The following is a 27,117-nucleotide window of genomic DNA, read 5'->3' on the forward strand; positions in this document are numbered from 1 at the left end:
ATTATATTTGATAATCCCCCCCCCCCGGGAGTATTTATATTGATATCTATATTATATTTGATAACAACCCCCCCCCCCCCAGTTAGTATTTATATTGATATCTATATTATATTTGATAATCCCCCCCCAGTTAGTATTTATATTGATATCTATATTATATTTGATAATCCCCCCCCCCCAGTTAGTATTTATATTGATATCTATTTTATATTTGATAATCCCCCCCCCCAGGGAGTATTTATATTGATATCTATATTATATTTGATAACAACCCCCCCCCCCCAGGGAGTATTTATATTGATATCTATACTATATTTGATAATCCCCCCCCCCCCCCAGGGAGTATTTATATTGATATCTATATTATATTTGATAATCCCCCCCCCCCCAGGGAGTATTTATATTGATATCTATATTATATTTGATAATCCCCCCCCCCCCCCAGGGAGTATTTGTATTGATATCTATATTATATTTGATAATTCCCCCCCCCCCCCCCCGGGAGTATTTATATTAATATCTATATTAGTCAACAAAGAATATTGACCCTAAAGTCCTTGTTCCTAAGCAGAAGATCCTCATTCCGTAGAACAGAAGATCCGTCACATTGTCACATTCCCGGCGTTGTTCCCCTGTACGGTTGCGGGGCGCAGGCTGATGAATGGCGCGGTGTGGAGACAGCCTGCACCTTATTTAGCGCTCCCGACCTCATTCTTCCCATAGTGTAATCCCCGTTTGGAGGAATCCCAGGTATTTGTTACCATTGGGATAAATTCTCACACATCAGTTTAGTATCAGCTCCGGATCCAGAGCGCAGAGACGTGAGCGTCCATCATCCCGGAGACGTCTCTGTTGTATAAATGAGGTGATTTACGGACGAGAATGACAGCGTTATGAGCCTTACCATATATCTGCACGAACACTGTATATACTAACCTGTGTATGGCTACAGTCAGCTGACATCGAGGTGGGGGATGTAATGCCTCTATCTTAAAGGGGTACCACGCCCCTAGACATCTTATGGATAGGGGATAAGATGTCTGATCGCACGGGACCCCCGAGATCTCGGCTGCGGCACCCCAGACATCCAGTGCACAAAGCGAACTTCGCTCTGTGCTGAATGACTGGCGATACAGGGCAGAGGCTCGTGACATCACGATCAAGCCCGCTCGGGACGTCACGGCCACGCCCCCTCAATGCAAGTCTATGGGAGGGGGCGTGACGGCCGTCACGCCCCCTCCCATAGACTTGCATTGAGGGGGCGTGTCCGTGACATCATGACCGTGACATCATGAGCCTCCGTCACTGCACCCGACGCTCTAAACGAATGCTGGGTGCAGCAGGGAGATTGCGGGGGTCCCCAGCGGCGGGACCTCCATGATCAGACATCTTATCCTATATCTTTTGGATAGGGGATAAGATGTCTAGGGGTGGATACATGAAAATGTATATGAAATTTGCCCGCCTCCTATTTGTTCTTCACCCAAAATAGCATGACAACAACCATTGTCAGCCATATTGCCACTTACAGGGCTGTGTGTTCTGTCACCTGGTCACCAAGAGGCTCCGCCTCTTACCCTTTATCAACTCCTCCTGGTTGTCACTTATAGTCAGAAGCCCCGCCCATTTCCATCTATGTTACTCTGCAGAGACAAACTTGATTGAACCAATGTGATCCAATATCAGTCAAACAGAGGGTGGGCCCAACCCCAATTCTAATCTGTTAATTTATAAATGTATTTTTTAATATAAAAGATCCTGAGAAAGGCTACATCGTTCTGTTCAATAATGAAATCAGAGAGGAGACTCCTAACTTCCCCTCCTACTTAGCTTTTCAATAAAATTTTAAGGAGCATTCCACTATCAGAGAATTAAGTTTAAAGAAGACTATCACTCCAAGATACATAACTATTACTCCAAAATATACAACTAACATTGTGTTATCACAAATTGTACTGGCTTCAGCAGGTTTTTGTGTGATTCCTCTGACAGGAAGTTGTGTAGTCCTCTCATTGTCAGTGTGGTGTTGTCTCACAAGCTCTCTGCCTCCTCCCTCTTTTCTGAGACAACACGTCAACCTCTGCTGTCTCAGGAGGCGTGGCTGGATCTTGTCTCTGAGCTCTAGCCACGCCTCTTGAGTGATGTCACCACCTCCTACCAACCCTCCTGCCTATATTAACATCCTCCTGTCATATAAACATATGCATATATATATATATATATATATATATATATACACACATTTAGGATTTAGGGAAGAATGAGGTGTGGATACAGCATTGTCACGATGCCGGCTGGCGGGTAGTGGATCCTCTGTGCCAGAGAGGGATTGGCGTGGACCGTGCTAGTGGATCGGTTCTAAGTCACTACTGGTTTTCACCAGAGCCCGCCGCAAAGCGGGATGGTCTTGCTGCGGCGGTAGTGACCAGGTCGTATCCACTAGCAACGGCTCACCTCTCTGACTGCTGAAGATAGGCGCGGTACAAAGGAGTAGACAGAAGCAAGGTCGGACGTAGCAGAAGGTCGGGGCAGGCAGCAAGGATCGTAGTCAGGGGCAACGGCAGGAGGTCTGGAACACAGGCTAGGAACATACAAGGAACGCTTTCACTGGCACAATGGCAACAAGATCCGGCAGGGAAGTGCAGGGGAAGTGAGGTGATATAGGGAAGTGCACAGGTGAAGACACTAATTGGAATCACTGCGCCAATCAGCGGCGCAGTGGCCCTTTAAATCGCAAAGACCCGGCGCGCGCGCGCCCTAGGGAGCGGGGCCGCGCGCGCCGGGACAGGACCGAGGGAGAGCGAGTCAGGTACGGGAGCCGGGGTGCGCATCGCGAGCGGGCGCTACCCGCATCGCGAATCGCATCCCGGCTGGAAGCAGAATCGCAGCGCCCCGGGTCAGTGGATCTGACCGGAGCGCTGCAGCGGAGAGAGTGTAGCGAGCGCTCCGGGGAGGAGCGGGGACCCGGAGCGCTCGGCGTAACAAGCATGCTGTCTTGTGCTGAACATTGCCACAGGCTGGAGAGCAGACAGGGAATGAAAACAGCAGGTGCTGCAAACTCACAGCCTTGGGCGTAACTAGATATAAAAAGAAGATATGCAAATTATTGTAACCCTTACCCACCTGGGTCTAAAGGATGAAGAGATATATAGTAGTTGTGACTTCTCTTTTGTGCGTCCTCCGCAGGTGCGGGTATATTAAAGGGGTACTCCACTGGAAAACATTTTTTTTTTAAATCAACTGGTGCCAGAAAGTTAAACAGATTTGTAAATTACTTCTATAAAAAAAAATCTTAATCCTTCCAGTACTTATCAGCTGTGGTTATGATGCACAGGAAGTTCTTTCCTTTTAGAATTTCCTTTCTGTCTGACCACAGTGCTCTCTGCTGACACCTCTGTCTATATCAGGAACTGTCCAGAACAAGAGAGGTTTTCTATAGGAATTGTTCCTACTCTGGACAGTTCCTGACATGGACAGAGGTGTCAGCAGAGAGCACTTGTGGTCAGACAGAAAAGAAATTCAAAAAGAAAAGAACTTCCTGTGGATCATAACCGCAGCTGATAAGTACTGGAAGGATTCAGACTTTTTAATAGAAGTAATTTACAAATCTGTTTAACTTTCTGGCACCAGTTGATTTAAAAGTTGATATAAAAAATGTTTTCCAGTGGAGTACCCCTTTAAGGGTCACTCTGTATTCTGTTTATTCTCTGCACTTCATTCTATTTCCTTATTTTATAGGACGCTGGAATACCTGAGCAGACATCTGACGCACATCGCCTCCTTCAGCTCCACCACAAATATGCATATAAGGAACCTGGCTCTTGTCTGGGCTCCCAATCTTTTAAGGTACATTCTTCATTGAACCTATTGGATCTGTTCTGTTGATCTTCAGTTTGCCCCCAATATGAGAATACTGTCAGAAGTAATGGGGCCCCACATGGCATGTAAGTCAGGGCCCTATAGCTTATTTATTCTGAAAGAGCTGGGTATGTCTGCTGTTACATGATAACATATACAGCGGGGAACAAAAGTATTTAGTCAGCCACCAATTGTGCAAGTTTTCCTCCTTAAAAAGATGAGAGGCTGTAATCTTCATCATAGGTTATAACCTCAACTATGAGAGACAGAATGGGGGAAAGAATAAAGGAAATCACATTGTAGGATTTCTAATGGATTATTTGATAAATTCCTCTGTAAAATTAGTATTTGGTCACCTACAAACAAGAAGATTTCACAGGGACTCAAATCATGCAGTGCCAGACGTGTCTCCCTGCTTAAGCCAGTACATGTCCGGGCCCGTCTGAAGTTTGCTAGAGAGCATTTGGATGATCCAGAAGAGGGTTAGGAGAGAAGCTGACTAAATACTTTTTTCCCCCACTGTGTGTATATATTATATATATATATATCTGTCTTGACTACACAATGGTTACCGTGTAGTCAGGACCAGCTCTAAGTGTAATAAATCTATTTAACAATAGAGCTAGCACCTTACTTACTCCACCCAGGGGTTTAGCTATAGAGGTTTCAATGGTAAAATACCCCCTAGACCCCAAAGGCCTCTCTGCCCCATAATAGGACACTAGTCATTTCAATAACACATGGTAGTTGCTAGGCCCTATTACAGATTTGGTGGTCAGGGGCTTTAAAGGGGTACTCCGCTGCCCACTGGTTGGGGGCTGCGGGGTCGTCACACCACGCCCCCTCAATGCAAGTCTATGGAAGGGGGCGTGGCGACTGCCATGCCCCCTCCCATAGACTTGCATTGAGGGGGCGTAGCGTGACGACGCAAGGGGCATGGCCGTGGCATCACAACCCTGCAGCCCGCACCAAACGTTCGCAACCAAATGTTCCGAATGCTGGGAAAGTGGAGTACCCCTTCAAGATAAGCCTTTGGCCCCACTTGGAGAGGCTGTGTTGGCCACGGGCCCCTTCTTGTATATTTGTAGACAGTTATGTGTATTTGTGTAGATTTTTTCTTTTTTGCCTTTCACAATAACTTGGCCACTAGGGGGCTCTGAGGACGTCGTCTTCTGTGCGATGCATAACTTATAGTATATCAATCTAGAAAATATTGAGTGGATGGTTCATTATGTATACAATATATATATCACCAGGTCCAAGGAAATCGAGGATTCAGGCTGTAATGGGGATGCGGCTTTTATGGAAGTACGAGTCCAGCAGGTTGTCATCGAGTTCATCCTCAATCATGTGGATCAAATCTTCAGCTGGGGTCCCATCTCCGCCATTCCATCCAGAGACTGCGAAGACCTCCTCCTGGCCAGCAAACCTGCACCTAGTGGTGAGTTACTGGATGTAAAGTAGTTATTATCTTTAAAGGGGTACTCCGGTGGAAAACTTTTTAGTTTTTATTTTTATCAACTGGTACCAAAAAGTTAAACAGATTTGTAAATTACTTCTATTAAAAAAAAAAATCTTAATCCTTCCAGTACATATTAGCTGCTGAATACTAGAGAGGAAATTCTTTTCTTTTTGGAACACAGTGCTCTCTGCTGATATCATGACCACAGTGCTCTCTGCTGACATCTCTGTCCATTTTAAGAACTGTCCAGAGTAGGAGAAAATCCCCATAGCAAACATATGCTGCTCTGGACAGTTCTTAAAATGGACAGAGATGTCAGCAGAGAGCACTGTGGTCATGATGTCAGCAGAGAGCACTATGTTCTAAAAAGAAAATTATTTCCTCTGTAGTATTCAGCAGCTAACAAGTACTGGAAGGATTAAGATTTTTTAATAGAAGTAATCTACAAATCTGTTTAACTTTCTGGCACCAGTTGATTTAAAAGAAAAAAAAAAAGTTTTCCACCAGAGTACCCCTTTAAAGTGGAAACTTTATCCTTCTAACATGGCTTAAAGAAGCACTCTAATGTCGAGATTCTTGAGTATGTCCTGTGCTTACCTGTTTAAGCTGATGTGGCAGGCATGGGGTTTTAGCCATATTTATTCCTATTTCAGGACAGAAATGATTTCCTTAGGCTAAGTTTCCACTTGGATTTTTTTTTACTGGCAGTTTTTGAGCCAAAGTCAGAAGTGGATCCATAAGGGAGGGGCAGTGTAAGTCCTTCCTTTATATGTCCTATTCCTTTTGAGTACACTTCTGGCTTTGGCTCAAAAACTGCAGTGGCAGTATTCCAAAAACTACCAGAAAAAAAACCAAAAGGATACTTAGCCTAAGGCCGGGTTCACACCACAATTTTGCTATACGGTTCCTGTATCAGGTTTTTGATTTAAAAAAAAGGATTCCTCAAAACCTGACTAATCTGTATCAAAACTTTAAAGTTTTGAACTTTTCGCTTCATTATGAATAAAGTTTCACTTGTTTGATTGAAATTAAAAGAACAAGTGGAAAGTCAAAAACTGTATGGTGAAAACCGGATGGAACTGTACCCACATACGGTTCTGTACGGTTCCCATTGACTGCCATATAAAAAAAAAAACGTATACGGTTTAATATGGTTTTTCACCCGGACCAAAAACCGTGGTAGGCTATGGTTTTCTGTCCAGAAAAAAAAAAAAGGAAAAAACCGCGAGCTTTGAAAAACGGAGACAACCGTATACAATATGGTGCATACGGTTTTGAATGGGAAGTCTATGGGCGCGGTTTTCTCTGCAGTTGCATACGTTTTTTTTTGTTTTTTTTTTAATGAACCGTATGCTGAAACCGTATAGCAAAATCGTGGTGTGAACCCACCCTAATGCTGCCTACATTCCCCATGTATCCTCTGGCTTTGCAGAGAGAGGGTGTGGAGTCTCATCACTGCAATTAAAAGGCATGTTAGGGGGACTTGCCTGGAGGAAGTGCCTTTCCGATCCTGTTCAGGTCCCCTCCAATGCGCACAATTAAAACATACATATCAAGCAGTATAAGATCCAGTGCTAGGTCCAGCTTTCCCTTTGTGGGCCGGAGTAAGAAATGTTGAAGATGAGTGGGAAGTCCTTAAAAAACATAAATATTTTTTGGTACTATTTAAAGGGGTACTCTGTCCCTAGACATCTTATCCCCTATCCAAAGGGTAGGGGATAAGATCTCTGGTCGCGGGGGGGGGGCAGTGCCGAAGGCTCGTGATGTGCCGAAGGCTCGTGATGTCACGGCCATGCCCCCTCAATGCAAGTCTATGGGAGGGGGCGTGACAGTCGTCACGCCCCCTCCCGTAGACTTGCATTGAGGGGGCATGGCCGTGACATCACGAGCAGGGCGTGATCGTGACATCACAAGTCTCCGCCCCGCATGGTCCGTCATCCTGCTTGGAGCAAACTTCGCTCCGTGAATCGGATGTCTGGGGTGGTGCAGCCGAGATCACAAGGGTCCCCAGCGGCGGGACCCCCGCGATCAGAAAAATTATCCCTATCCTTTTGGATGGGGGATAAGATGTCTAGGGGCAGAGTACCCCTCCAAATATTCTCGTAACTTCTGAGGATTAATTATACCAGCAGAAATCTGTATACCGTACACTGTCACTTTATGATGGTTAATGAGATATACGCCCCCTCTGGACCGATGTAGACAATGTATAATGACAAATATCGAATGCAGTGTTCCCTCTATGACTGCACGCGAGAAATGACGGATGTAGACAAAGTTGTGGCCGCTCGGCTGTTCTTGGCATCGCAGCGGCCATGTTTGTTTTGATAATTAAGCTGCAGTTGTATCTCCAAGGAAATTCTCTCACCGTGCCAGAGCGGGCCGGGCGGAGGACGCTGTTCTAACGTCTTTGTGATTGTAACTTAATGCACTTGACTCCGAGCCTGTCATAACAAAACATAGAAGTATTCCAGAATCTTTCATGAGTGTTATGTAACTTTTTAAAGGTGGCTGAGGGGAGGAGGTCTTTATAACCATAAAAAAAACTGTATAATACTGCACCCTATATAAGATAATATAACTACTATAATCCTACCTCCTATATAAAAGAATATCATTACTATAATACTGCTCCTATATACAAGAATATAACTACTATAATAATGTTCCTATATACAAGAATATAACTACTATAATACTGCTCCTATATACAAGAATATAACTACTATAATACTGTCTCCTATATACAAGAATATAACTACTATAATACTTCCTCCTATATACAAGAATATATCTACTATAATAATGTTCCTATATACAAGAATATAACTACTATAATACTGTCTCCTATATACAAGAATATAACTACTATAATACTTCCTCCTATATACAAGAATATAACTACTATAATAATGTTCCTATATACAAGAATATAACTACTATAATACTGCTCCTATATACAAGAATATAACTACTGTAATACTGCTCCTATATACAAGAATATAACTTCTATAATACTGCCTCCTATATACAAGAATATAACTACTATAATACTGCTCCTATATACAAGAATATAACTACTATAATACTGCCCCCAATATACAAGAATATAACTACTATAATACTGCTCCTATATACAAGAATATAACTACTATAATACTGCTCCTATATACAAGAATATAACTACTATAATACTGCTCCTATATACAAGAATATAACTACTATAATACTGCTCCTATATACAAGAATATAACTACTATAATAATGTTCCTATATACAAGAATATAACTACTATAATACTGCTCCTATATACAAGAATATAACTACTGTAATACTGCTCCTATATACAAGAATATAACTTCTATAATACTGCCTCCTATATACAAGAATATAACTACTATAATACTGCTCCTATATACAAGAATATAACTACTATAATACTGCCCCCAATATACAAGAATATAACTACTATAATACTGCTCCTATATACAGGAATATAACTACTATAATACTGTTCCTATATACAAGAATATAACTACTATAATACTGTTCCTATATACAAGAATATAACTACTATAATACTGCTCCTATATACAAGAATATAACTACTATAATACTGTCTCCTATATACATGAATATAACTACTATAATACTGTCTCCTTATGCTTATTCTCTCTCCCCTCAGACTGTCGGATAGTGAAGAGTATGACCTTACCCTCCGGATCTCTCCCCATGAAATTGGTCAGTTTAGAAGAAGCTCAGGCCCGCAGCTTATCAGCCACACACCCTGCCAGGAAGGAAAGGAGAGAGAACAGCTTACCGGAGATTGTCCCTGTCACAGGCGCTTTATTTCATACCGTCATAGATCTACCAGAGAATAAGTAAGTGCAGCCTCACATACCAGAGCTCAGGTGCATGTATTTTGTCTTCTATGTTCTGACAATCTATAGGGTCTTATTTATGAGGGCCATTTATATCACAAAAGGTCTGTGTTCAGCTGGTATGACCTGGGTATATACTGTATATAATATATATGTACAGCTGGTATAAGTTATATATCTCCTGTATATAGTGATATGGACCATGCTGGTATAACCTGGGTATATACTGTATATAATATATATGTACAGCTGGTATAAGTTATATCTTCACTATATAGTGATATGGACCATGCTGGTATAACCTGGGTATATACTGTATATAATGTATATGTACAGCTGGTATAAGTTATATATCTCCTCTATATAGTGATATGGACCATGCTGGTATAACCTGGTATATACTGTATATAATATATATGTACAGCTGGTATAAGTTATATATCTCCTGTATATAGTGATATGGACCATGCTGGTATAACCTGGGTATATACTGTATATAATATATATGTACAGCTGGTATAAGTTATATATCCCCTGTATATAATGATATGGACCATGCTGGTATAACCTGGGTACATACTGTATATAATATATATGTACAGCTGGTATAAGTTATATATCTCCTGTATATAGTGATATGGACCATGCTGGTATAACCTGGGTATATACTGTATATAATATATATGTACAGCTGGTATAAGTTATATATCTCCTCTATATAGTGATATGGACAATGCTGATATAACCTGGGTATATACTGTATATAATATATATGTACAGCTGGTATAAGTTATATATCTCCTGTATATACTGATATGGACCATGCTGATATAACCTGGTATATACTGTATATAATATATATGTACAGCTGGTATAAGTTATATATCTCCTGTATATAGTGATATGGACCATGCTGGTATATCCTGGTATATAGTGTATATAATTATATATGTACAGCTGATATAAGTTATATATCTCCTGTATATAGTGATATGGACCATGCTGGTATAACCTGGTATATACTGTATATAATATATATGTACAGCTGGTATAAGTTATATATCTCCTGTATATAATGATATGGACCATGATGGTATAACCTGGGTATATACTGTATATAATATATATGTACAGCTGGTATAAGTTATATATCTCGTGTATATAGTGATATGAACCATGCTGGTATAACCTGGTATATACTGTATATAATATATATGTACAGCTGGTATAAGTTATATATACTGTATATAGTGATATGGACCATGCTGGTATAACCTGGGTATATACTGTATATAATATATATGTACAGCTGGTATAAGTTATATATCTCCTGTATATAGTGATATGGACCATGCTGGTATATACTGTATATAATATATATGTACAGCTGGTATAATTTATATATCTCCTGTATATAGTGATGTGGACCATGCTGGTATAACCTGGTATATACTGTATATAATATATATGTACAGCTGGTATATGTTATATATCTCCTGTATATAGTGATATGGACCATGGTGGTATAACCTGGGTATATACTGTATATAATATATATGTACAGCTGGTATAAGTTATATATCTCCTGTATATAGGGATATGGACCATGCTGGTATAACCTGGTGTATACTGTACATAATTATATATGTACAGCTGGTATAAGTTATATATCTCCTGTATATAGTGATATGGACCATGCTGGTATAACCTGGTATATACTGTATATAATATATATGTACAGCTGGTATAAGTTATATATCTCCTGTATATAGTGATATGGACCATGCTGGTATAACCTGGGTATATACTGTATATAATATATATGTACAGCTGGTATAAGTTATATATCTCCTGTATATAGTGATATGGACCATGCTGGTATAACCTGGGTATATACTGTATATAATTATATATGTACAGCTGGTATAAGTTATATATCTCCTGTATATAGTGATATGGACCATGCTGGTATAACCTGGGTATATACTGTATATAATTATATATGTACAGCTGGTATAAGTTATATATCTCCTGTATATAGTGATATGGACCATGCTGGTATATACTGTATATAATATATATGTACAGCTGGTATAAGTTATATATACTGTATATAGTGATATGGACCATGCTGGTATAACCTGGGTATATACTGTATATAATTATATATGTACAGCTGGTATAAGTTATATATCTCCTGTATATAGTGATATGGACCATGCTGGTATAACCTGGGTATATACTGTATATAATATATATGTACAGCTGGTATAAGTTATATATCTCCTGTATATAGTGATATGGACCATGCTGGTATATACTGTATATAATATATATGTACAGCTGGTATAATTTATATATCTCCTGTATATAGTGATGTGGACCATGCTGGTATAACCTGGTATATACTGTATATAATATATATGTACAGCTGGTATATGTTATATATCTCCTGTATATAGTGATATGGACCATGGTGGTATAACCTGGGTATATACTGTATATAATATATATGTACAGCTGGTATAAGTTATATATCTCCTGTATATAGGGATATGGACCATGCTGGTATAACCTGGTGTATACTGTATATAATATATATGTACAGCTGGTATAAGTTATATATCTCCTGTACATAGTGATGTGGACCGTGCTGGTATATCCTGGGTATATACTGTATATATGCACAGCTGGTATAAGTTATATATCTCCTGTATATAGTGATATGGACCATGCTGGTATAACCTGGTATATACTGTATATAATTATATATGTACAGCTGGTATAAGTTATATATCTCCTGTATATAGTGATATGGACCATGCTGGTATAACCTGGGTATATACTGTATATAATTATATATGTACAGCTGGTATAAGTTATATATCTCCTGTATATAGTGATATGGACCATGCTGGTATAACCTGGGTATATACTGTATATAATATATATGTACAGCTGGTATAAGTTATATATCTCCTGTATATAGTGATATGGACCATGCTGGTATATACTGTATATAATATATATGTACAGCTGGTATAATTTATATATCTCCTGTATATAGTGATGTGGACCATGCTGGTATAACCTGGTATATACTGTATATAATATATATGTACAGCTGGTATATGTTATATATCTCCTGTATATAGTGATATGGACCATGGTGGTATAACCTGGGTATATACTGTATATAATATATATGTACAGCTGGTATAAGTTATATATCTCCTGTATATAGGGATATGGACCATGCTGGTATAACCTGGTGTATACTGTACATAATTATATATGTACAGCTGGTATAAGTTATATATCTCCTGTATATAGTGATATGGACCATGCTGGTATAACCTGGTATATACTGTATATAATATATATGTACAGCTGGTATAAGTTATATATCTCCTGTATATAGTGATATGGACCATGCTGGTATAACCTGGTATATACTGTATATACTATATATGTACAGCTGGTATAATTTCTATATCTCCTGTATAAAGTGATATGGACCATGCTGGTATAACCGGGGTATATACTGTATATAATTATATATGTACAGCTGGTATAAGTTATATATCTCCTGTATATAGTGATATGGACCATGCTTGTATAACCTGGTATATACTGTATATAATATATATGTACAGCTGGTATAAGTTATATATCCCCTGTATATAGTGATATGGACCATGGTGGTATAACCTGGGTATATACTGTATATAATATATATGTACAGCTGGTATAAGTTATATATCTCCTGTATATAGAGATATGGACCATGCTGGTATAACCTGGTATATACTGTATATAATATATATGTACAGCTGGTATAAGTTATATATCTCCTGTATATACTGATATGGACCATGCTGGTATAAACTGGGTATATACTGTATATAATATATATGTACAGCTGGTATAAGTTATATATCTCCTGTATATAGTGATATGGACCATGCTGGTATAACCTGGTATATACTGTATATAATATATATGTACAGCTGGTATAAGTTATATATCTCCTGTATATAGTGATAGGGACCATGCTGGTATATACTGTATATAATATATATGTACAGCTGGTATAAGTTATATATCTCCTGTATATAGTGATATGGACCATGCTGGTGTAACCTGGTATATACTGTATATTATATATGTACAGCTGGTATAAGTTATATATCTCCTGTATATAGTGATATGGACCATGCTGGTATAACCTGGGTATATACTGTATATAATTATATATGTACAGCTGGTATAAGTTATATATCCCCTGTATATAGTGATATGGACCATGCTGGTATAACCTGGGTATATACTGTATATAATTATATATGTACAGCTGGTATAAGTTATATATCCCCTGTATATAGTGATATGGACCATGCTGGTATAACCTGGGTATATACTGTATATAATATATATGTACAGCTGGTATAAGTTATATATCTCCTGTATATAGTGATATGGACCACACTGGTATAACCTCGTTATATACTGTATATAATTATATATGTACAGCTGGTATAAGTTCTATATCTCCTGTATATAGTGATATGGACCATGCTGGTATAACCTGGGTATATACTGTATATAATATATATGTACAGCTGGTATAAGTTATATATCTCCTGTATATAGTGATATGGATCATGCTGGTATAACCTGGGTATATACTGTATATAATATATATGTACAGCTGATATAAGTTATATATCTCCTGTATATAGTGATATGGACCATGCTGGTATAACCTGGGTATATACTGTATATAATATATATGTACAACTGGTATAAGTTATATATCTCCTGTATATGGTGATATGGACCATGCTGGTATAACCTGGGTATATACTGTATATAATTATATATGTACAGCTGGTATAAGTTATATATCTCCTGTATATAGTGATATGGACCATGCTGGTATAACCTGGTACATACTGTATATAATATATATGTACAGCTGGTATAAGTTATATATCTCCTGTATATAGTGATATGGACCATGCTGGTATAACCTGGTATATACTGTATATAATATATATGTACAGCTGGTATAAGTTATATATCTCCTGTATATAGTGATATGGACCATGCTGGTATAACCTGGGTATATACTGTATATAATATATATGTACAGCTGGTATAAGTTATATATCTCCTGTATATAGTGATATGGACCATGCTGGTATAACCTGGTACATACTGTATATAATATATATGTACAGCTGGTATAAGTTATATATCTCCTATATATAGTGATATGGACCATGCTGGTATAACCTGGGTATATACTGTATATAATATATATGTACAGCTGGTATAAGTTATATATCTCCTGTATATAGTGAAATGGACCATGCTGGTATAACCTGGGTATATACTGTATATAATATATATGTACAGCTGGTATAAGTTATATATCTCCTGTATATAGTGATATGGACCATGCTGGTATAACCTGGGTATATACTGTATATAATATATATGTACAGCTGGTATAAGTTATATATCTCCTGTATATAGTGATATGGACCACACTGGTATAACCTGGTATATACTGTATATAATATATATGTACAGCTGGTATAAGTTATATATCTCCTGTATATAGTGAAGTGGACCATGCTTGTTATATATATATATATATATGTATATAGCAGGTATACGGTGTACATCTTGTATAGAGTGGTGTGCCCCATCCCCCATAAGGTTTACATACCAGGTGCTGCCATCATCTCAATCAATCTCTATTGTTTGGGATCAGAATTTGTGGAATGTTGTGGAAGATGTAGGATGAGGAATTTGTTAATGTACCTGTACTGATCTGTCAGATAGCGGTGTAGTGTTAACCAGGGGGTACACAGTATACAGAGCCCCCTCCATATATCCCATCTCGCACATATATAAGGAGGACACAGGGGGCGCCACTGGCAGCTGCTCCTATTGCTGGGAACACAATGATTCTGTAATGTTCAGCCCTTGGCTTGCAAAACTACAACTCCCAGCATGCCTGGACAGCCGTTGGCTGTCCGGGCATGCTGGGAGTTGAAGTTTTGCAATATCTGGAGGGCCACAGTATGAGACCACTGCTGTAAACTATTAAAGAACTCTGAGACATGGCGGTCTGTGAAAGTAAAAAGATGCGTTACGTTGCTGTTAAACTTTTCAGTCAATTCCTATAATATTGACCTATAGTACTTGTATAATACCGTCATATAGGGCCAATAATATGATCATTTATTACAGGCCATACTGCCATCTAGTGAGTGTTAATTCTGTCATATGGTACCTATATAGTACTGCAAAATAGTGCCCCAAAAAGTTGAAAATATAGTACCCACGTAATACTTCCATATCGTGTCTATATAATACTGCCACATAGTACACTTATAATACTGTCATATATTGTATTTTCCATATAAAACTAATATAAAGTACCCATAAATACTACTATATAATGTGCATAGAATATTACCCTATAACACCAATATAATAGCGCCTTATAACACCTATATTGTACGGTATTAATATGCGGTTTTTATACTACTATATAGTAACCATATAATTAATTCTTCCTTATAGTAAACATAAATATTGCCATATTATTCTGCCACATGTCACCCTTATGGTACTGCTGTATAGTGCCCATAAATAGTACCATTCATTACCCATAGGATACTGCCATATAGTAGCCATAAATAATATTATTAAGTACTCCTATAATACTTTCATATACTAAAGTATCTAGATAACATCCCATTACAATTCAATACAATCATTCATTACTCTTCATACTTCCACATAACGACCAGAAATACTGTCATATAGTACCTATATAATACTGCCATATAGTGCTCATTAATATTGCCCTGTAGTACCCAAATTATATTGCCATATTGTGTCTATATAATACTTAAAGGGGTTACCCAGGAAAAAACATTTTGTTTTACATATATCAACTGGCCCCAGAAAGTTAAACAGATTTGTAAATTACTTCTATTAAAAAAAATCTTAATCCTTTCAGTACTTATGAGCTTCTGAAGTTGAGTTGTTCTTTTCTGTCTAACTGCTCTCTGATGACACCTGTCTCGGGAACCACCCAGTTTAGAAGAAAATACCCATAGCAAACCTCTTCTAAACTGGGCGGTTCCCGAGACACGTGTCATCAGAGAGCACTTAGACAGAAAAGAACAACTCGACTTCAGAAGCTCATAAGTACTGAAAGGATTAAGATTTTTTTTTAAAGAAGTAATTTATAAATCTGTTTAACTTTCTGGAGCCAGTTGATATATATATAAAAATAAAGTTTTTTCCTGGATAACCCCTCTAATCCTTTCAGTACTTATGAGCTGCTGAAGTTGAGTTGTTCTTTTCTGTCTAAGTGCTCTCTCATGACACCAGTCTCGGGAACCATCCAGAGTAGAAGCAAATCCCCATAGCAAACCTCTTCTACTCTGTGTGCAGTTCCCGAGACAAGCAGAGATGTCAGCAGAGAGCACTGTTGCCAGACAGAAAAGAACAACTCAACTTCAGCAGCTGATAATTATTGGAAGGATTAAAAAATATATATAAATTGTTTTTCCCTGGAATTCCACTTTAATATCAAATAGTAACCTTATTATTCTGTCCTATAGTTTCCGTAGAAAATATACACACTGTCATACTGTAATTCCAATATAATACTGTTATAAAGTGCCCATAAAAACTACTATATAGTATACATAGAATACTGGCCATTTGAGATTGCCTTCTGGTACTGCACCAGTATGCAGATATAATACTGCTATAATGTACCCATTTATTTTTTTCAATATAATACCCATAAAAATTGCCATTTAATACTTCCACATAGCACTTTTATAATACTGCCATATAGTGCTTATGAATAAAACCATTTATTACCCATAATATACTTCCATATAGTGACCATAAATAATTTTTGTATGGAAATATCCCTAAAAACTTTGCCCTAAGAAGCCTTCAAGTATGTAAATAAAAAAAAAATTTAATAAAAAAAAAACTGTCTTTCTAATGCAATGTACTAGATCAGTGTTTCCCAACCAGGCTGCCTCCAGCTGTTGCAAAACTACAACTCCCAGCATGCCCGGACAGCCGTTGGCTGTCCGGGCATGCTGAGAGTTGAAGTTTTGCAACAGCTGGAGGCACCCTAATTGGGAAACACTGCACTAGATTGTAGGAATGTTGTGGGATGCTGCCACCTGCAGGTCACTGGGATGAACTACAGTGTGACTGCCGGTTTTGCTTCAGTTCCGCTTGACAGTTTTTCATTAAAGTTTTTATTTTATGAATGTTAATGCGCAGAGTAATATCTCCAGTGATAATTGTCTATCATAATTTCCGGTAATATCAATGTAGAATTACAGTAAGTAGTATTGCGGTAATCTCCAGGAGGAGGGAGGCGGCACTATTTTTTTCCCCCCCAGTTTCCTATGAATTTGTTACATGTTACATTTCCTGAAGAACATTTGAAGGGCATGTAGACTTATGCAATCACATTTTATAGCTGAGCAATCGACTATATGGCAGTATTTATGGGGATTACAGTCATGGCCGTAAATGTTGGCACCCCGGAAATTTTTCTAGACAATGAAGTATTTCTCCCAGGAAAGGATTGCAGTAACACATGTTCTGCTATACACATGTTTATTCCCTTTGTGTATATATATATAGATCTCCTCTCCTCTGTATATATATATATATATATATATATATATATATATATATATTGCAGTAACACATGTTTTGCTATACACATGTTTATTCCCTTTGTTTGTATTGGAACTAAACCAAAAAAGGAGGAAAAAAAGCAAATTGGACATAATGTCACCAAACTCCAAAAATGGTCTGGACACAATTATTGGCACCCTTTCAAAATTGTGGATAAATAAGATTGTTTCAAGCATTTGATGTTCCTTTATACTCACCTGGAGGCAAGTAACAGGTGTGGGCAATATAAAAATCACACCTGAAAGCAGATAAAAAGGAGAGAAGTTCACTTAGTCTTTGCATTGCGTGTCTGTGTGTGCCACACTAAGCATGGACAACAGAAAGAGGAGAAGAGAACTGTCTGAGGACTTGAGAACCAAAATTGTGGAAAAATATCAACAATCTCCAGGTTACAAGTCCATCTCCAGAGATCTAGATTTGTCTTTGTCCACAGTGCCCAACATTATCAAGAAGTTTACAACCCATGGCACTGTAGATAATCTCCCTGGGCGTGGATGGAAGAGAAAGATTGATGAAAGGTGTCAACGCAGGATAGTCCGGATGGGGGATAAGCAGCCCCAAACAAGTTCCAAAGATATTCAAGCTGTTGTGCAGGCTCAGGGAGCATCAGTGTCAGGGCGAACTATCCGTAGACATTTAAATGAAATGAAACGCTATGGAGGAGACCCAGGAGGACCCCACTATGGAGGAGACCCAGGAGGACCCCACTATGGAGGAGACCCAGGAGGACCCCACTATGGAGGAGACCCAGGAGGACCCCACTATGGAGGAGACCCAGGAGGACCCCACTATGGAGGAGACCCAGGAGGACCCCACTATGGAGGAGACCCAGGAGGACCCCACTATGGAGGAGACCCAGGAGGACCCCACTATGGAGGAGACCCAGGAGGACCCCACTATGGAGGAGACCCAGGAGGACCCCACTATGGAGGAGACCCAGGAGGACCCCACTATGGAGGAGACCCAGGAGGACCCCACTATGGAGGAGACCCAGGAGGACCCCACTATGGAGGAGACCCAGGAGGACCCCACTATGGAGGAGACCCAGGAGGACCCCACTATGGAGGAGACCCAGGAGGACCCCACTATGGAGGAGACCCAGGAGGACCCCACTATGGAGGAGACCAAGGAGGACCCCACTGCTGACACAGAGACATAAAAAAAGACTACAAAATGAACTTGAGTAACCAAAATCCTTCTGGGAAAACGTCTTATGGACAGATGAGACCAAGATAAAGCTTTTTGGTAAATCAAATCATTCTACTGTTTACCGAAAATGGAATGAGGCGTACAAAGAAGAGAACACAGTACCTACAGTGACATATGGTGGAGGTCAGTGATGTTTTGGGTTGTTTTGCTGCCTCTGGCACTGGGGGCCTTGAATGTGTACAAGACATCATGAAATCTGAGGATTACCAATGGATTTTGGGTCGCACTGTACAGCCCAGTGTCAGAAAGCTGGGTTTGTGTCCAGATCTTGGGTCTTCCAGCAGGACAATGACCCCAAACATACGTCAAAAAGCCCCAGAAATGGATGACAACAAAGCGCTGGAGAGTTCTGAAGTGTCAGCAATGAGTCCAGATCTAAATCCTATTGATCACCTGTGGAGAGATCTTATAATTACTGTTGGGAAAAGGCGCCTTCCAATAAGAGAGACCGGGAGCAGTTTGTAAAGGAAGAGTGGTCCAACATTCCGGCTGAGAGGTGTAAGAAGCTTATTGATGGTTATAGGAAGACACTGATTTCAGTTATTTTTTCCAAAGGGTGTGCAACCAAATATTAAGTTAAAGGAGTACTCCGGGATAGATAAAATAAAGAGGTACATACCTTCCGTCTCTCCCCCGGCAGGGTGACGTTTTCGGCCCCGGCACCTAGCGCCGGGGCTGAAAACGTCACACTGCCACTCGCCTATCGCCAGCCGAGGTGGGAGTAAGCTGCGGCTAGTGATTGGCTGAGTGCAGTATGACTCGCTGACCGGCGGCAACCGGTAAGAGTCCGGAAAGACTACATTGGAGGTGGAGGCCGGAGCTGGATACCGGAGTTACTGAGGGATTTTTTTTTTTTACTGCCGGCAGTATGACGGGCAATTTTCCAATCCCGGAGTACTCCTTTAAGGGTGCCAATAATTTTGTCCAGCCCATTTTTGGAGTTTGGTGACATTATGTCCAATTTGCTTTTTTTCCTCCTTTTTTGGTTTAGTTCCAATACACACAAAGGGAATAAACATGTGTAGAGCAAAACATGTGTTACTGCAATCCTTTCCTGTGAGAAATACTTCATTTTCTAGAAAAATTTCAGGGGTGCCGACATTTACGGCCATGACTGTATGTATGCAGTGTAAAGCATTATTTATGGGCACATTACGGCAGTATTATGAGTCTTGTATGGTAGTATGTATTTATTCTGTATGGGTACTAAGTGGTAGTGTTTATGGGTGCTAAATGGTAGTATATATAGGTATTATATAGGTACTAGAAGGCAATATTTGTGGGCACTATATGGCAGTATTATATGGGTAGAAGGAGATATTTATGGGCTCTATATTGCGGTATAATATGGGTACTTTGCGGCATAAATCATGGACAGTATTATAAGGGGATCTATAAAGCACTTTTTATGGGTAGTATATGGCAGTATTATATGGGTAGAAGGAGATATTTATGGGCTCTATATTGCGGTATAATATGGGTACTGTGGGACACTATTCATGGACAGTATTATAAGGGGTTCTATAAGGCAGTTTTTATGGGCACTATATGGCAGTATTATATGGGTAGAAGGAGATATTTATGGGCACTATATTGCGGTATAATATGGGTACTGTGCGGCATAAATTATGGACAGTATTATAAGGGGTTCTATAAGGCAGTTTTTATAGAAACATAGAAAGGTATTTAAGCATATCATGTGACCCCACCTTGGACCATGCCAGATCCAAAAAAGAATCCAAAAAAGATTCAAAATCTTTATCGCATACAAGATCCGAAAAATTATTATTCTTATTATTGTTAAATGACAGTATTCTAAGGGCACTATAAGGCACCTTGTTTAATTAAATAGTTGTAATGTTTGGCTAGTAAATGTCAGTATATAAAAATGTATTATATGGGTTTTACCGTATATACTCGAGTATAAGCCAAGTTTTTTTTCAGCCCCCCCCCCCCTCGGCTTATACTCGAGTGAACTCTCCGCCTGTCAATCCCTTCTCAGTGGTCTTCAACCTGCGGACCTCCAGAGGTTGCAAAACTACAACTCCCAGCATGCCCGGACAGCCGTTGGCTGTCCGGGCATGCTGGGAGTTGTAGTTTTGAAACCTCTGGAGGTCCGCAGGTTGAAGACCACTGCGGCCATTGTCATCATCCAGACACCCCCTTTAGTTTTCTACTCACCTCCCCTCGGTGGGAAGGAAGGGTGAGCTGGTCCGGGCCATCTATGCTGCAGGGACCGTCCGATGGGGAGGGTTAGTCGTTCCGGGCTGTCCATTTTCATCGGGGGGGGCCCTCTTCTCTGCGCTCCCCGGACTAGTGACATTGCCTTGACACATGAACCTTCCTGTGCATCTTCGTCAAGGCAACGTCACTAGTCCAGGGCCGGGCCCGGAGCGGAGAAGAGGGCCCCCCCCCCCCCCCCCCCCCCCCGATGAAAAATGAAAATGGACAGCCCGGAACGACTAACCCTCCCCACTGAACGGTCCCTGCAGCATAGATGGCCCGGACCAGCTCACCCTTCCTTCCCACCGAGGGGAGGTGAGTAGAAAACTAAAGGGGGTGTCTGGATGATGACAAAGGCCGCAGTGGTGTTCAACCTGCGGACCTCCAGATGTTTCAAAACTACAACTCCCAGCATGCCCGGACAGCCGATGGCTGTCCTGGCATGCTGGGAATTGTAGTTTTGCAACATCTGGAGGTCCACAGGTTGAAGACCACTGATGAAGGGATTGACAGGCGGTGATGATGACGGGGGGGGTCTGGATGATGATGGGGTCTGGATGATGATGGGGGTGATGATGATGGGGGTCTGGATGATGACAGGGGGGAGTGATGTATTTCCCACCCTAGGCTTATACTTGAGTCAATAACTTTTCCTTGGTTTTTGGGGTGAAATTAGGGGCCTCAGCTTATCTTCGGGTCGGCTTATACTCGAGTATATACGGTATATGGTAATATTTATAGGCAGTATTATAAGGCTGTGTTTACAGGCACTGTATGGCAGTATTATATGGGTACTATATGGTACTATTTATAGGCAATATATAGTTACTTCAAGGCAGTTTTTATGCCACTACATGGCAGTATACTGTGTACTTAATAGCATTATAGTAGAATAGAAAAAGACAGTATAAATGGGCATTATATTGCAGTATTATAACGGTACTACATAGTTGTATTGGGTACTACATAGCAATATATATGGGCACTATATGACAGTATTTTACGTGTAAAACAAGTAGTATTTTGGGCACTATTACAGTATTTTATGGGTATTACATGACAGTATTTATGACATTCTTAGTAAATCAGGGCCCGAGCGTTTGTTGACTGCAGGATCAGACTACACAGGGCTTGTAGTCTGTAACCATGGGGACGCATAGACCGGCATCGGAGCTGTATACACAAAACATAAGGATCTTGATAAACACAATTTTTTTGAACACACAAAAGAAATAAGAGGAATGACACCTGATCCACATCATATATATATACACGTCCCCTTTAAGATAAGGTGTTCGTTCCCATATAAAGCGCACAGTTCTGTCTGTGAGGGGGAGACGCTCGGATCCTACAGGATTGTTGGGTTCTCAGCCGTTCATGCTGCGGTGAAGAGGATTATAAAGAGCGGAGGAAGGAGACCAGGACGTCCTTGAGATCTACAACTTACAGACATTACGGTGAAGAAGTCTATGAAATGTTTTCTATCTTATAAATGGGGAATATGTATTCTCAGTGATGTCACCGCTGATCTCTAGTGATGGATAGGCTGTATTCTCAGTGATGTCACCGCTGATCTCTAGTGATGGATAGGCTGTATTCTCAGTGATGTCACTGCTGATCTCTAGTGAATGGATAGACTGTATTCTCAGTGATGTCACTGCTGATCTCTAGTGAATGGATAGGATGTATTCTCAGTGATGTCACCGCTGATCTCTAGTGAATGGATAGGCTGTATTCTCAGTGATGTCACCGCTGATCTCTAGTGATGGATAGGCTGTATTCTCAGTGATGTCACCGCTGATCTCTAGTGAATGGATAGGCTGTATTCCCAGTGATGTCACTGCTGATCTCTAGTGATGGATAGGCTGTATTCTCAGTGATGTCACCGCTGATCTCTAGTGATGGATAGGCTGTATTCTCAGTGATGTCACCGCTGATCTCTAGTGAATGGATAGGCTGTATTCTCAGTGATGTCACCGATGATCTCTAGTGATGGATAGGCTGTATTCTCAGTGATGTCACCGCTGATCTCTAGTGATGGATAGGCTGTATTCTCAGTGATGTCACCGCTGAGCTCTAGTGAATGGATAGGCTGTATTCTCAGTGATGTCACCGCTGATCTCTAGTGAATGGATAGGCTGTATTCTCAGTGATGTCACCGCTGATCTCTAGTGATGGATAGGCTGTATTCTCAGTGATGTCACCGCTGATCTCTAGTGAATGGATAAGCTATATTCTCAGTGATGTCACTGCTGATCTCTAGTGAATGGATAGGCTGTATTCTCAGTGATGTCACCGCTGATCTCTAGTGAATGGATAGGCTGTATTCTCAGTGATGTCACCGCTGATCTCTAGTGATGGATAGGCTGTATTCTCAGTGATGTCACCGCTGATCTCTAGTGAATGGATAGGTTTTATTCTCAGTGATGTCACTGCTGATCTCTAGGAAATTGATAGGCTGTATTCTCAGTGATGTCACCGCTGATCTCTAGTGAATGGATAGGCTTTATTCTCAGTGATGTCACCGCTGATCTCTAGTGATGGATAGGCTGTATTCTCAGTGATGTCACCGCTGATCTCTAGTGAATGGATAGGCTGTATTCTCAGTGATGTCACCACTGATCTCTAGTGAATGGATAGGCTGTATTCTCAGTGATGTCACCGCTGATCTCTAGTGATGGATAGGCTGTATTCCCAGTGATGTCACTGATGATCTCTAGTGAATGGATAGGCTGTATTCTCAGTGATGTCACTGCTGATCTCTAGTGAATGGATAGGCTGTATTCTCAGTGATGTCACCGCTGATCTCTAGTGATGGATAGGCTGTATTCCCAGTGATGTCACTGCTGATCTCTAGTGATGGATAGGCTGTATTCTCAGTGATGTCACCGCTGATCTCTAGTGAATGGATAGGCTGTATTCTCAGTGATGTCACCGCTGATCTCTAGTGATGGATAGGCTGTATTCTCAGTGATGTCACTGCTGATCTCTAGTGATGGATAGGCTGTATTCTCAGTGATGTCACCGCTGATCTCTAGTGATGGATAGGCTGTATTCTCAGTGATATCACCGCTGATCTCTAGTGAATGGATAGGCTGTATTCTCAGTGATGTCACCGCTGATCTCTAGTGAATGGATAGGCTGTATTCTCAGTGATGTCACCGCTGATCTCTAGTGAATGGATAGGCTGTATTCTCAGTGATGTCACCGCTGATCTCTAGTGAATGGATAGGCTGTATTCTCAGTGATGTCACCGCTGATCTCTAGTGATGGATAGGCTGTATTCTCAGTGATGTCACCGCTGATCTCTAGTGAATGGATAGGCTGTTATCTCAGTGATGTCACCGCTGATCTCTAGTGAATGGATAGGCTGTATTCTCAGTGATGTCACTGCTGATCTCTAGTGATGGATAGCCTGTATTCTCAGTGATGTCACCGCTGATCTCTAGTGATGGATAGGCTGTATTCTCAGTGATGTCACCGCTGATCTCTAGTGATGGATAGGCTGTATTCTCAGTGATGTCACCGCTGATCTCTAGTGATGGATAGGCTGTATTCTCAGGGATGACACCGCTGATCTCTAGTGATGGATAGGCTGTATTCTCAGTGATGTCACCGCTGATCTCTAGTGATGGATAGGCTGTATTCTCAGTGATGTCACCGCTGATCTCTAGTGATGGATAGGCTGTATTCTCAGTGATGTCACCGCTGATCTCTAGTGATGGATAGGCTGTATTCTCAGTGATGTCACCGCTGATCTCTAGTGAATGGATAGGCTGTATTCTCAGTGATGTCACCGCTGATCTCTAGTGATGGATAGGCTGTATTCTCAGTGATGTCACCGCTGATCTCTAGTGAATGGATAGGCTGTTTCTCAGTGATGTCACCACTGATCTCTAGTGAATGTATAGGCTGTATTCTCAGTGATGTCACCGCTGATCTCTAGTGAAGGATAGGCTGTATTCTCAGTGATGTCACCGCTGATCTCTAGTGATGGATAGGCTGTATTCTCAGTGATGTCACCGCTGATCTCTAGTGAATGGATAGGCTGTATTCCCAGTGATGTCACTGCTGATCTCTAGTGATGGATAGGCTGTATTCTCAGTGATGTCACCGCTGATCTCTAGTGATGGATAGGCTGTATTCTCAGTGATGTCACCGCTGATCTCTAGTGAATGGATAGGCTGTATTCTCAGTGATGTCACCGCAGAGCTCTAGTGAATGGATAGGCTGTATTCTCAGTGATGTCACCGCTGATCTCTAGTGATGGATAGGCTGTATTCTCAGTGTTGTCACCGCTGAGCTCTAGTGAATGGATAGGCTGTATTCTCAGTGATGTCACCGCTGATCTCTAGTGAATGGATAGGCTGTATTCTCAGTGATGTCACCGCTGATCTCTAGTGATGGATAGGCTGTATTCTCAGTGATGTCACCGCTGATCTCTAGTGAATGGATAAGCTATATTCTCAGTGATGTCACTGCTGATCTCTAGTGAATGGATAGGCTGTATTCTCAGTGATGTCACCGCTGATCTCTAGTGAATGGATAGGCTGTATTCTCAGTGATGTCACTGCTGATCTCTAGTGAATGGATAGGCTGTATTCTCAGTGATGTCACCGCTGATCTCTAGTGAATGGATAGGCTGTATTCTCAGTGATGTCACCGCTGATCTCTAGTGATGGATAGGCTGTATTCTCAGTGATGTCACCGCTGATCTCTAGTGAATGGATAGGTTTTATTCTCAGTGATGTCACTGCTGATCTCTAGGAAATTGATAGGCTGTATTCTCAGTGATGTCACCGCTGATCTCTAGTGAATGGATAGGCTGTATTCTCAGTGATGTCACCGCTGATCTCTAGTGATGGATAGGCTGTATTCTCAGTGATGTCACCGCTGATCTCTAGTGAATGGATAGGCTGTATTCTCAGTGATGTCACCACTGATCTCTAGTGAATGGATAGGCTGTATTCTCAGTGATGTCACCGCTGATCTCTAGTGATGGATAGGCTGTATTCCCAGTGATGTCACTGCTGATCTCTAGTGAATGGATAGGCTGTATTCTCAGTGATGTCACCGCTGATCTCTAGTGAATGGATAGGCTGTATTCTCAGTGATGTCACCGCTGATCTCTAGTGATGGATAGGCTATATTCCCAGTGATGTCACTGCTGATCTCTAGTGATGGATAGGCTGTATTCTCAGTGATGTCACCGCTGATCTCTAGTGAATGGATAGGCTGTATTCTCAGTGATGTCACCGCTGATCTCTAGTGATGGATAGGCTGTATTCTCAGTGATGTCACTGCTGATCTCTAGTGATGGATAGGCTGTATTCTCAGTGATGTCACCGCTGATCTCTAGTGATGGATAGGCTGTATTCTCAGTGATATCACCGCTGATCTCTAGTGAATGGATAGGCTGTATTCTCAGTGATGTCACCGCTGATCTCTAGTGAATGGATAGGCTGTATTCTCAGTGATGTCACCGCTGATCTCTAGTGAATGGATAGGCTGTATTCTCAGTGATGTCACCGCTGATCTCTAGTGAATGGATAGGCTGTATTCTCAGTGATGTCACCGCTGATCTCTAGTGATGGATAGGCTGTATTCTCAGTGATGTCACCGCTGATCTCTAGTGAATGGATAGGCTGTTATCTCAGTGATGTCACCGCTGATCTCTAGTGAATGGATAGGCTGTATTCTCAGTGATGTCACTGCTGA

General features: G+C 40.6%; 1 protein-coding gene across 1 annotated transcript in view; it reads left to right on the plus strand.

The window, feature by feature from the left end:
- Nucleotides 1-27,117, plus strand: part of ARHGAP31 (Rho GTPase activating protein 31) — a 91,416-nt gene that overhangs the window by 37,993 nt on the left and 26,306 nt on the right. Inside the window, exons 3-5 of the mRNA XM_056560225.1 lie at nt 3,739-3,846; nt 5,115-5,299; nt 9,006-9,201. Of these exons, the coding sequence (XP_056416200.1) occupies nt 3,739-3,846; nt 5,115-5,299; nt 9,006-9,201 (489 nt within the window). The remainder of the gene's footprint in view (nt 1-3,738; nt 3,847-5,114; nt 5,300-9,005; nt 9,202-27,117) is intronic.

The sequence above is a fragment of the Hyla sarda genome, chromosome 2, assembly GCF_029499605.1.
Source record: "Hyla sarda isolate aHylSar1 chromosome 2, aHylSar1.hap1, whole genome shotgun sequence".
Classification (NCBI taxonomy): Eukaryota; Metazoa; Chordata; class Amphibia; order Anura; family Hylidae; genus Hyla; species Hyla sarda.